This window comes from Lichenostomus cassidix, chromosome 3 (genome assembly GCF_008360975.1).
Source record: "Lichenostomus cassidix isolate B80296 chromosome 3, HeHo_3.0, whole genome shotgun sequence".
NCBI classification, from domain to species: Eukaryota; Metazoa; Chordata; class Aves; order Passeriformes; family Meliphagidae; genus Lichenostomus; species Lichenostomus cassidix.
In genome coordinates this window covers 24,695,150-24,708,105 of record NC_139483.1, presented here as the reverse complement: position 1 = coordinate 24,708,105, position 12,956 = coordinate 24,695,150, and the positions used below count along the sequence as shown (strand labels likewise).

The following is a 12,956-nucleotide window of genomic DNA, read 5'->3' as shown; positions in this document are numbered from 1 at the left end:
AGGGAATGATGGTCCTAATGCCTCCTTACCAACCCCCGGCAAAAATTAAAGAAAAATAGCTAACAAACTTTATACAAAGCAAAAGTCTTTCTACAGTAACCAAAAAAACAGCAACCCATTGCTGTAGCCCACTAGGAGGTAAAAGATGTTGGTTCAAACTCCTGCTTCAGATTAGGCAAACAGATTTGAATCTGAGTATCCCTTGTCACACAGAAGGGAGCCAGCAACTCTGCTTCCCACTGAGTGACACTTAGTCACATCTGTGAAACTAGCTTGATATTTTCCATAAAGACTAAGTAAATAGTTTGAGTCATACTTGATTTTGTCCAAACTTTTTCAAGATAATTTTAGCTAAATATAATGTAATTTTTATTAAATTTCAAAAACTTCCCGCACAGGCTAAAAGTAAGCGTTTTATGTAAGTACCTTCTAGCTTCTTACTTCAAAAACAATAATTTAATTGTTTTTCAACTGGAGTATAACTTCCAGTTAACCACAGGAGAGTAAGAATTTTAATTTAAAAAATTTTAACTTCAACAGGCAACTTTAAATTCTACACACAGGGAGGAGAAAGCACAGCTGCAACCCAAAGCTGGCAGCCTTAGGCAGGGCAAAGACATGGTTATCTTACCACAGCAGAGAGAAAAGGGAGACAACTGGTCTCTTGAAACTAGAGCTGGTGTCCCTGAAACTGTTCATGACTAAGAGTAGTGTGGGCACTGTAAAATAAAAAATTATCAAGGCCTTTTTTCTGCCAGGGCCCAGCAGACTTGGTTGGCTTTCCGGGGATTATTCACACTTTAGGCATTTGCTTGAACAAGCTCAGCTTGCCAGCTAAGCTCTCTCAACTACTGGAGAAGTTGACCTTCCAGAGAGCAGTTCTGGGCCCTTTCTCCAGAAAGAGGACTCAGATCATACTGGCTGACCAAATCAGACATCAGAATTTAAGTGGCATGGTCACTTCTCTCTGTGCTGCTGTTTTCAATTTTCCTCTTTCCAGCAAATAACTATAAAATCAATGAAACTGGGAAGCATTTTTTTTTCCTATGGCATGCAGGCCTTTAACAGCCAAAAGGTCCAAGGGATATCCAGTCACACCATTAAATTTCCTGTGTAAGTATTGTAGCAAGAATTATACCTCATGAAGCTTGACTGTCACCCATTCTTTTATTTTAGCTGCTTTTTCTTCTATGATTTTTGCTTCTTGCAGTCTTATTTGCTTCTGGAAAAAATTGACATAAGCATATTTTTCACTGAGTAATATAATCTGCCTGAGTAGTATCTTCAGACACAAATCCTAAAATTGCTTGAAGTAATTCAAGCTCCTGGGAAATTTTTTAAAAATTAGGAATAGGGCCTTCACAGAGGCTGCTATTGCTCTTTCCTCTAGGAAAAACGAAAGCTCTTCAGGGGAGACAGTGAAGAGGAATATCATCTTTCCCCTCTTAAAAGTCAAATGGTTCTTTCAATGGAAGCCAGAACATAATTTGGAAAGGAATAAACATTATTCAAATTATATACTTCCAATGGTAACCTCTTTAATCAAACAACAGAAATAATGCTAAACTTTTCTGTCCTCTATTGATCTAAATTTTTATTTTCCTTTTGTATAATTAAGAAGGGAACTGATGTTTCTCTTTTGTAACACCATTATTTCTAACCTGTTCTTCAAGTTGTTGCTCCAATTTTTGTATTATATCATTTTTATCTTGTATCATGATCTCCAGATCTTGACATCTCTTATACAACCTGGTTTCTGATTCGCTTGTTTGAACATTTGCTGCTTTTAATTTTTCTTCCATGATCTGTACCTATTTGGAAAGTCAGATATAGAAGTTTAAGAAACATAATACCACAAGTCAAAGGTAGTAATTTAATCACAACATAGGCTGTTAAAATTGCCTTCAGACTTAAGATTCAAGAAAACCCTACACAGTTTTGAAGCCTATTTGAGAAGAAACCCCACAGTTCATTATGTCTCCCTATGCAATTAATTCTAACAGGACTGGCAAAACACTGAAAGATCTTACACAGATTTTATTAGTATCTGTGAGAGGCTTCTAGTTTTGTAACACACAGGCTTTTAGAAAGACCAGTCTGGGAAGAATGCAATTTATCTACAGGGAGCTGTAAACAATGTTTTAATAAATAAACAATTGCACACTGTAAAAAAACCCCAGCAAATTATCAGTAGCATTCTAAAAAATTGCTTAAAAGTACTTGGCTTGTAGTCAGGAATGTTTTCTAACTCCAAATTAGTACATGAACATTTTTAGTCTTGTAATTTTCAGTTTCTATCTGTCTCACAATATGATACAAGGAACGTTTCAGGAATATCAGAGGTATATTCATAAAATGTCTACAGTAGCTAAATGTGCCATTTGGAATCAAAAGGCAACTTTGGTTAAATATTTAGCCACAATCTTATTCTTTAAGTGATGTAACTTCTACAGGGGGAACAAACGACACAGAACAGTCCTATTTAGAGACTGTAGTGGGTAGCCTCATTTTATTTTCTTTCAAATCTTCTAAAATAGGTCATTTTTTTCTCCTTTTTTTTGTTTCATGTGCACCATATATCAGAGATTCATGGTGCATCAATGAAGAAGCTCATTACATGTATCTATTTTTCATTTGTGGTATTAGCTTTGATTTTATTGAACTGAACTGAATAGTGAGCAAAGAAAGGTGTTAGAACTCTCTGTTAAGACAGATCAATAGACCTTAAGAGAAACTGTCTTCTCCATTTTTAGAAGAATTTAAAAATAAAGCAATTTTCTGAATTTCACATCATTAAAGTACCACACCCACAGCTAGTGGAGATATTTTTCCAAGTATTTATACCTGCTGAAATGCTCTCTCTGCTTGGCGATCAGCATCTACAACTTGTTTCTCAAGCTGCTGCATCTGTTGATATATAAAAACATACAGTTAAATGGCAATGCCTTCTGCCTCTCATCAGAAAAATGTATTTTCATAATCTGTTTTGAAAAAGGAAAGGACATGTGGTGGGCAGGAGCATAAAAATAAAAGGATGAACAGTGTGTCAGACTGGGAAAAAAATTCACCATCATGACTGTATTAAAACATTGTAAAGACTCTTCAACAGGAAAAAAATATACACCTTTTCTTCCTATTTAATTCTGTGTCTGCCATGTGACATACTGCTTTTTTCCCCTACTACCAAGAGTAGAGATTCCTTTGACAATAGTCCTGAAACTTTCCTCATGTCCTTCCAAAAGAGACAAAGTAGTGGGTACTTGGCTGTTAATTCTTCTGAAGTTGACAAATTTGGCATTTTGGACAAACATGCTACAAGGCCTGTCCCAGACTTCTCCACCTGCTGCATGAAAGAAGGCAGGATGTGGCAGAAGGGACACGGTGGCCTCAGGTGCTCCACGGCAGCAGTGGATGAAGACAGAGCTCTGTTTCCATGGAGAAGCAAAGGTCACCTCTGAGGGGGGAGATCGCTTACTTTTTAATGATGCCAAATGAATCATAGGCTCAGTCTTTGCCCAGGACCTTGGAAAATCCCTGCATTTTACAGGATTTATTTTGAAGGCATTCCCAACAATATGGAACAGAAGAGGCCAGAAAGATATACTTTGTTTACATTTTGTTACATTTTCTTAACAGCCTTCTAGTCTGATTTTACTGACTTTTTTGAAAAGTAAGCCATGGTTTGAAGGAATACTTGAAAGTTTGTGAGGTATTCCATGACTTAAGGACTTAGTGGTTCTCAGGAAATCTCTAGATAAGACCTCAGTTCATCTGAAGAGAATGAAACATCAAATATTTAATACTGCCATACTCAGATTTCAGCTTGAAAATTGTTGTTAGAAAAGCATTTGATGCAAATAATGCAAATGAAACCTATTCATTCCTTCTCCAGTTTACTGCATGGTTTTAAAATAATCCGTTTCATCCTGTCCTGTTTGTACTCAATTTATGGCATCTTTCAGTTTCTTTTTCACTCTCCTTCTCTTTTTTTTCTCTTCCTAACTATGCTGCCAATCACAAGAAACTTTTAACAACACATCCATACAAGGACAGAGTCACCATTTTCTATCAATCAATAACTAAAAATGGAGAAGATTAGTTTTCACTAACTTGAAAAAAAAAGCTGTGACTCACCTTCTAATATTTTTTCATACAATACCAAACCCCAAAGTCTACATCACAGTAATACCACACCACTGACACAAGAGCAACAAACATTTCACAATGCACATGGTTTTGGTCAGGTCCCCAGTGAGCTGTTTTGCAAGAACACTTCTAAGGATATGATCTTCTAAGTCATTCATTTGCCAGATGGACAGGGAGATAAGCCTTCTTTGTTCCTCTCTGGTCACATGTATTTAATTTCATATTTAAATGACCTCATGTTAAGATTTTAACTCTGAGTTTAATTTTTAGAATTTTGAATTCTAAGGTTACTTTCCATCTGTCTTTTTGGTTTTACATTCAAACAGAAGTTCGGTTTTCAAGACTCACTTTAACATTGTTTTTCAGACATTTATTTTTTAGTAAGCTGGAATTCAGAAATCGAGGTTATTTCTGAATATATGGTCAGCTAATGTTCCACTGCAGTAAAAGCACTATGATAAACACAGTGGAAGTTCAGTTATTAATAATGAACTAATACTTGATAATGTTCTGACTCTATTAATACTCTTATTATGACAGAAAACTTCAGATATTTATATTGTGAAATTCACTGATGAGTAGGAAGGTGTTCATCAACTTTCACAGGCAGTTTGTAAATGCATGGCAGCAACTGGCAATGTATTTATGTCCCATAAGTTAAAATAATTTCAGCTCTAAGGTGGTATCAGAAACTGGACAGATCTAACAAATGGAATTAAAACCTGAAAATGTTCCTTGCCATGTTCACTCAGTTGCCACTGCAGCTCAACCAGCTCCAACTTGGCTTAAACCTGAAAACAGCTGATCTCTCCAGCAGCATCTCATGATGACTGAGCCACTGTAGTAGCACTAGGCAGTGATGCTGCTCTGCTATAGAACCATTGGAGCTCTGGATAATCCAGGGCACTAAAGGCACCAGTTCCTTCCAAGGCTGTGCACTGACACTGCACAGTGCACCTCCTGCTAGGGTTATACACTGCTGCACAGGACCAGGAACAGAGTAATATGTTCGTGTAGACTACTGGGACAAAGAATGTCATTTGAATAAAGCTGGTGTTAAGATAAAGCTAGGAGCCAAAGAAGCTGAGAGAGTAACTTCAGAGCAAAAGATCATGCAGAGATTTTAAAGGGAAGAACAAAGTCTGCTTTTGGCTCTTGAAGAGTTACTATTTCAAGAAGGTGTGCTAAGAAGCTTTCCATGGTCTCACAATACGGATATGTCAATTAGCTTCCTGGCAACAACTAACTGTGAGATGTTATTAGCAAAATTTCTAGAGGGTCTTCAATTTCTTTTTAGAAAATTAAAAAATAGCCATCTATATTATGCAGCAAGAGTGAAATATCATGGTTACCAAACATAAGCACTTCTATTAAATTTAAATTTGCCAGCATTTCATTAATTTGATGCTACATAATAATTACTGAGTCCTGATTTTCCCTTTATTTAGAGTTTAAACAGGTTTGTTTTGCAGGGTTTACTGTAACAATAATAAAACTTAAAAAATATGTTTTTGCCATTTGCACAAATAATCTCTAAACAATCCACCAAATGATTTTGCCTGAAAAATTAGATTTACATCTATACTTGGACTGCTTTCCTGTTTATAAGCCTGTGAAATTAAACAGAAAAAAATGTCTGCTTTAGGATACTCTGAAGGCTATCAAACTTGTTGGGCAAAAGTCTGGAACTATTTCTACAGGAAGGATTTCTCTTCACAAAAAAACCCTAACCTTAAATCTTCTTCTTAATTTAGTGACAAGTTTCACAATAATGATCACAGCATTACTTAAAGAAGGTGGAAATATGGGACTGGTCTAACAGCTAATGGTTTCAATCAAGTCATGCTTTGAACTCATCAAGAATAAAATGCAGTGCTAAATCCTCTTTACCCAGTGACTATGAAGGTCATTTCATACCATGGATTGTTAGCTTAAGATCCTCAAATAAAAGTGTAAAATAAATAATTCTTAACCTGAGGATGGACATGGCAGGTAATGGCAGCTGTATCCATGCTTAGATGCAAATGTCAGTGTCCTCCATGGATGCAGAACTCTTACCTGTGGCAGCATCTTGAATATTGACAACCAACTCTGACTTTATAAAGAACATGATTTGAAAAAAACAAAAGTCTGTTGAATCAGACCACTGTCCCACCAACTTCTTTTCTGAGGTATACACCTCAGCAGTTTGCCAGCATCACTGGATTGAAATGTTATGTGTCAGCTGTTAGATGAGACATTGCTTGAATGAACTACAGTCTGTAGAGGATCAACTGACATAAAGTTGACTTCCCAGGAGGAACATGGAGGGTCTTCATGTTATTGATAACCTTTGGCATGTGAAGTATATTTAAGCTTAATTTTCTCTCATGTCCTATATGAGGTAACTTGAAATAACGCCCCAGTTCAACAAATGTCTTGTAAGGAATATTCTTGTCATCCACATTGGATTGGTGCAAATTCAGTAAGAGTTCAGACATGTCCTGTCATAATCTATACTGGTTTTGATTTTACAGTCTTAAATATAAAAATAAATGTTTTACACCCATGAACAAAAAATTAATGCATATTGACTAAAGAACACAGGTACAGAAGAACAGATGCTACTTTAACCTGCACTTTCTCCTTCTGTCTTTAAGTGAAAAATCCTCTTACAATTTCCAGAAAATGGATTAGTGCATACTGCATCAATTACTGAATTATAGAAAACAGTATCTATTGTTAGAAACAGATTCGGTTTTAAACTTAGTAAGGAAATAACCACTCTACATCTGACACTCATCAACTTGAGCTATTTTTGTTCTAACAATGAACAGAGAAATGCCACATGTGAATAAATACTGAATACTTTGAAGAAACATGGCAGCAATAAAAACAAAGAGGTGCACTGCCTTGGAGGTCTGGACATTGAAGCACAATAGTCACTGGGAATTTTGTGCAGTACAAAGGCAAGTATCATAAAGTGATTCCTTTTCAAAGATCACCTGGAAATTTCTTGGGTGGATTCACAGGTGTTGAACATACATATTTTTGTGCAAGTAAAGAAATTTTTATTTGAGCAAAGCCCATATTACATTAAATCACTACAGGGTATAAACTCAAAAGTCATCACTCATAAATTTCAAAAATACTCCTTTTGTATGCATATATGTATGTATGTACTTTCATTTCTATACATATGTAGAGATATCATTATTCCTATAGTGTGCATTAGAGAGAAATTACAGCACTAAAATTATAACTTTCCTGTTATTTGAAATAGCTATTTAATAATTCTAAAGGAAACATTTTATTTTAAAAATGAAAATTGTTGTAATTAGTTCCTTTTTGAAATCTGAAAAATGTTTGTTATGTATAGGAACAAGCCCCTATTTTTTATCCAGGTCAGTTTTAAACATAAAAATTTATCCCGCTCATGTTTGAAATTTACATTATAATCAGTGCATAATACAGTGTCTCCTAGTTTTTAATATTACAAACAACATGGTTGTATCACACAGACTTTTTGGAAATTTTTTTAAAATACATATAGGAAAAAATAAAACCACTAATGAACATAAAGAAAAGCATCACTTCTCTGGACGCCTTTCAAAGCACGTTCATAATAGGTCCAAGTTTTCAAAATGGAAAAATTGAGTTAAAACCTAATGTTTCTGAACAGTTTGTCTGTTGATGAAGCACAGAACTTCCAGAGATTTGAGAATGGTATGTTTATAGTGTGTTGTTTTCCTTACATTTCCATTTTTCAAATCTTCCTCATCTGAAAAAAAAGCCCAAACCACCTGTGGTTTAAAAATAATATTCCCCATAAAAAGAAAGAGTAGTGAATATGTCAATTTTTAGATACAGTGGACTGCCAGTCCTCACATCACATAGGACTTACCAAAACAGAGATATAGGTATATGGTTGCTTGTATAAATAAAGAAATAGGAGACGTAATTGAGGGATAAACACACCTACAACTGTCTTTCAAAGGTGCCAGTAGATATAAACAGGTGATGAATAAACGGACTGGCAACTGGAAGACATTCCTTTTACACATTGATTAAAAAAGATTTTGGAACTGCCTTCTAATAGAAGATACGAAGAAAAAATATTTGTTTTTTTGTTTTTTGGGGGTTTTTAATGTGATACTTGGTAAGTTTATAAATGGTTTGAAGAATATGCCTGCCAACTGTTCCAGAGCACTACAAGTGACTAAGATTTTGCTTTTGATTCTATATTCCTATGTTTAGACCCAAATATTTACAGAAATCTCTGCATTTCCCAAAGAAAGGCTAGTACTGCTTAAAAGCAAGCAATCTGCTTCTCAATGGCTTTGATGACCACCAGTTTTCATGGTTTACAATTTGCTGTGCCCAATCATATAAAGTCTTGCACACATTTGGTAGTTAAAAGCAATGGTGAAACTGTTCTAGAAGCATGACTTTTTACAAAAAGGTTTCTCTTCTAGTGCTTTTGCCTAGGAAAATACAGTAATTGTCCTCCCAGTTCTGTAACTAATTTATTAAAAAGCTGACTAGGTATGTTCCATCCATATTTTCTACCATTATTCCTTCTGTCTTGACATTTCTCTTCTATATGTTATGTATTCTCCATAAGCACAGTGCTACATCTTTATAAACTACAACAAACTTCAAAATATGACTTAACTAAGCCATAAAGACAAAACACCTAAGGAAAAGAGATGCAAAATAAATATACTAACATTTCTTAGAAAAAATTAACAAGATAATTTGTAAAGAAGGAATGAGCACATGCCTTGGGGAAGAAATACTTTGTTCTTTATTGGATGACTTTTTTTTAATCCCAAAGGGAATACAAAAATTAGAGAAACATCTTTAATAGAACAGCTTTGCATTTAACTTAGTAGAAATCCATTTTGTTATATAATCTAAGAAATGATACTTCAGACCCACCTGCATTTATAAAATTAAATATGCCTTCAGTGAAAAATGGGTATTATGGCACAATAGCTTTTCCCTAGCACAATATGAAACCTATAAAAGTATTACTCAAATTTTTAGTCATCAAAATGAATAATTGCTTTCTGAATCTAATCTTCTTTTTGTCACAGATCTCCCCAAAAGGGCTAATGCTACAGGCTAAATCTCAATGGGGTTCAAATGTTCCTTAGGTTACTTTCAGACCACGTATGTATCATATATGAAATTTTATGGTTTGTTATTATTTCCTACATGAAAAAAAAATCTTCAGATAAAGAATAAGTCACCAGACTTAAATTCAGAAAGCTACAGCCTTGTATTTCCCTCAGAAAAAATTATCAGTCTCTATTTGCTCAGTTTCCAGATAGAAAACAAACAGGCTCAAAATTTCTATTGCTCTCCATGATGAGACCAGTTTTATCACTGAGTCATTTTACTTATTTCAAGCTCTTTCCAATACTTAAACGTGATTTTAAGAATTATTTAGCTCAAAAGGTTTTCTAGTGGTCATTAAATGAGTGAAAAGCACATATGGAAACACAATCTTTCACATCTCAGTTGAGTTCATTTTAGTAAAATTAATGATTTCTTTGGGAAGCTATATAACTTAAAAATATAAAACAGAAAATCCAGAGAAAGAACTCTTCCAGAATTGGTAGTCTAGGACAGCTGCCAGCAAATACACAGACTTGAAAAAGTTAAATTCAGCAGTGGGATTTGGGGAGGCAGTGCAGTGAAGGACAACTGAGCAGCATGTAATGCTGGCTCAATAACTGTGCTTTTCCCAGTCACTGGACTTTCCTAAGCCTGGTAAAACACCAGGAAATTCCCTCTTTCTGGCAGTCATCTTTTCCAACTCAGATCTTGGCTTGATAGTTAAATTGCAGAGACACAATCAAACACAAATTAGGTAGATGGCCACTCTTAGCACAGACATTATCAGAGCATTCGAAATCTTGAAAGGAGTGAAGATACTGTTTGGCAAGAGGGAAGAAGGTACCAAAGCACTTTGGCAGGCAAGGAAAAAGAAGTCTCTTACAGTGCTGAACATGTATAAGACAAACATATATCAAGAACTGGTTGTTCATCTGCTTTGTTTTGTACTGATCACTGTACTGCAATTGTGGAAATTCTGCTACCTCTGTCTCACTGAATTGCGGCTTCTGATTAGAGCCACAACATGAGCATCCACCTGAAACAGGACTTTTAAGCCTGAGAGGTGATGGCTTAAGAAACAAAGGTACCACTCACTGCCAACATCTTTAAAAAAGAAAACTTGACTGAAACTGAATTTATTAATGACATTAAAGGGTATAGAACAATTTGGAAACACATGGTAAAGGAGCAAGAGATTCCAGAAATATATGTAAGGCAGCATATTGCACTTTAAAGACCAGACAAGAGGTATTTAAAGCATAAAAGTAGTCTCCCAGGGAATGAAAATTAAATGAGCAAAGAGAATTCTCGCCATGAAAAATGGAGAAAAAACATCTCATAGTGAAATGCTAAACAAGCATTAGGTTGGTTAAAGATCTGCGCAGGTGACTGACTACCCACTATCACAGCTTCGACAACTTCCATCGACTTCCCCATTTCAGGTGGGCTGGAATAGAACTGAATACCACCAGTGAGGTTATTAATCCTCTGGCCTCACAGCAAAGACTGTGCTCTTCATGCCATTACCCAGCCAGGCCTCTACAAGAACAGCTAATTTATTGCTTCCTGAGCTCTCTTTCTTTTTTTTTCTTTCCATTTTCAGCCTCCATAGAAAGAATGTTGTTTTAAGATCCACAAAAACAACAAAATAAAAAAAAAAAAGCCCCACTATTTTAAAAAGGCACAGCATAAACTTAGTAATAGACAAGGGATAAAAATGAAACTATAAGAAAAATGTGTAGGTATTAAAAAGTTGTCAACAAACCTAAGACTCTGTTCATATGAACTTTTATTCTCTTGAACTCTCCTTGCTTTCTCCTGTTTGTACCTTACTAATTGCAATAGAATTATTTTCCATGATGAGAAGCTTTTTAAGAACAGCTACATACTGAAAAATAACCTTAATTTGAATAATTTTGATTCAATGGTATTCTGCTCCACCCTTCATAATCCTATGACTGCAAATGGAAATACTCATTGTGCTTTTTTACAATTTTTATATTGGCAATCACTGCATAAGTCCAATGTGTTATTGACTTTTCCTCCAAAAACATTAAACATGAAATTGTCATGCCAGAGATAACAAAACATCTGCAGACTGCATCTGCTTCATTTTCAAATGCCAAATGACATACCATAAATAGGACTGTGAAAGGAATAAAAATACAGTGGGACATGGACTTAGCTGTTGGTTTGTAAGACAAAGTCTAAAAGGTGTTGTGCTTTGGAATATAGTGAAAATAGTATTTGGCTTAAAAATTAATTATCATTCAACTTTCACAATCTGTTTAGAAAGTATAAACAATATTGCATTTGTGATGTACACTCTTGTTGCCAGCTCAGCATGTATACTGAGAATATCCAAATGGAAGATTAAAACAATACACATATGAAAAGAATTCTCTCTCATATGATTTGTATTTTTTGAAAATCATTTAAAGCATAACATAAAGACCCCCAGCAATGCAGGAAACAAACTTGGAGACATACATAAAAAGGTTGAGTACTACTGGACTGACCCATAATGCTACATTTGGGTCAGTGCCATATTCAGTCCTTATGGGGTCTGATGAAAAAGAAATTCAGTGGAGGCTGCCCAAGTGGGAATTTAACACAGCTATGTAGTTCTCCAACTAAAATGATTTTTTAGTGGTAGGAAGAATATCAACTTTAAGCCTGATTTTGCATACATATTCTAGGTGAAAAATGCACTTACTGAGGAAAGAATGAAGGTCACCAACTTTTCCTATGACTTGAAATGCCAGCTGGAAGCTAAACTGGCAGTAGAAACATGTAATCTTTGACTCAACAAAGGGTTTTTTTGTAAACTCTTCATATACGTAAGACTCAAGCTGCATTAAAATACAGGCTTCTGCTTAAAACTCAGTTTCACAGCCATCCTAAATTTGGCGTACTAGGATACTTTCTACATCATTCCTGAAATTCCTGTAAAGACCTCTCCCACTTACAGCAGCAGCTTCTGCTTAAAACTCCAACAAGGTCTCTTTCTTTGCATGTTAGATTTATAAATATAGACTCTCTACTTGGCAGAATGAAAAAATATTAAAAACAAATAAACAACAGGGAATGGATTAAGTTTTCTGAAAACGCTGTATTTTCCCTTGCTTCTCTCTCTTCTTCTCCTCAAGTTCAGTAAAAATTTAAACTTTGGTAGCCATACTGCTGCAACACATTTACAATGCAAATTTCTCAAACTCCTCAACTGAGTTTCAAGGATGAGTACTTCCTAAACTTATGGAACACAGTAAATAGTTTGTTTCTCTAAATTAGAACACATCTATTAGAATAATATACTCAAGACTTTTCATAATAATTGTTCACTTGTTTGCAGGGGTGCTATTAAATAAAATAACTTTGCAAAGGTATTTGCTTTCTAGTGTGTAAGTAAAGGACTTCAGTTAATCCAGCCTGAATACATTTACGGACTCACACAGGCCATACACAAATACTGGAAATGGCTAGATTCAAGACATCCCTTATTTAAATCTGGTTTTAAACTAAGTCATACGAGAAGTATAAGGGGAAAAACCCAATGGCTGTTTCTGGCAAGTCATATGTAATAGGATGTTAACTCCTTTCCCTGATACACTGTCTTGAAGAGATACCTCTCAAACACAGGCAGAGGGGGAAGGCTGGAGAATTGCCATCAATTCTCCCTGTTTTTGTCACAGTATCATTCTTACACT

General features: G+C 35.2%; 2 protein-coding genes across 4 annotated transcripts in view; one reads left to right on the top strand and one right to left on the bottom strand.

The window, feature by feature from the left end:
• Positions 1 to 12,956, top strand: part of THADA (THADA armadillo repeat containing) — a 217,139-nt gene that overhangs the window by 36,654 nt on the left and 167,529 nt on the right. The window lies entirely within an intron of this gene.
• Positions 1 to 12,956, bottom strand: part of PLEKHH2 (pleckstrin homology, MyTH4 and FERM domain containing H2) — a 56,008-nt gene that overhangs the window by 34,803 nt on the left and 8,249 nt on the right. For all 3 annotated transcript variants that reach the window (XM_085054965.1, XM_085054966.1, XM_085054967.1), the window contains exons 3-5: positions 2,845 to 2,907; positions 1,662 to 1,811; positions 1,139 to 1,222 (exon numbers count right to left, since the gene is read on the bottom strand). In XM_085054965.1, the coding sequence (XP_084911091.1) occupies positions 1,139 to 1,222; positions 1,662 to 1,811; positions 2,845 to 2,907 (297 nt within the window). The remainder of the gene's footprint in view (positions 1 to 1,138; positions 1,223 to 1,661; positions 1,812 to 2,844; positions 2,908 to 12,956) is intronic.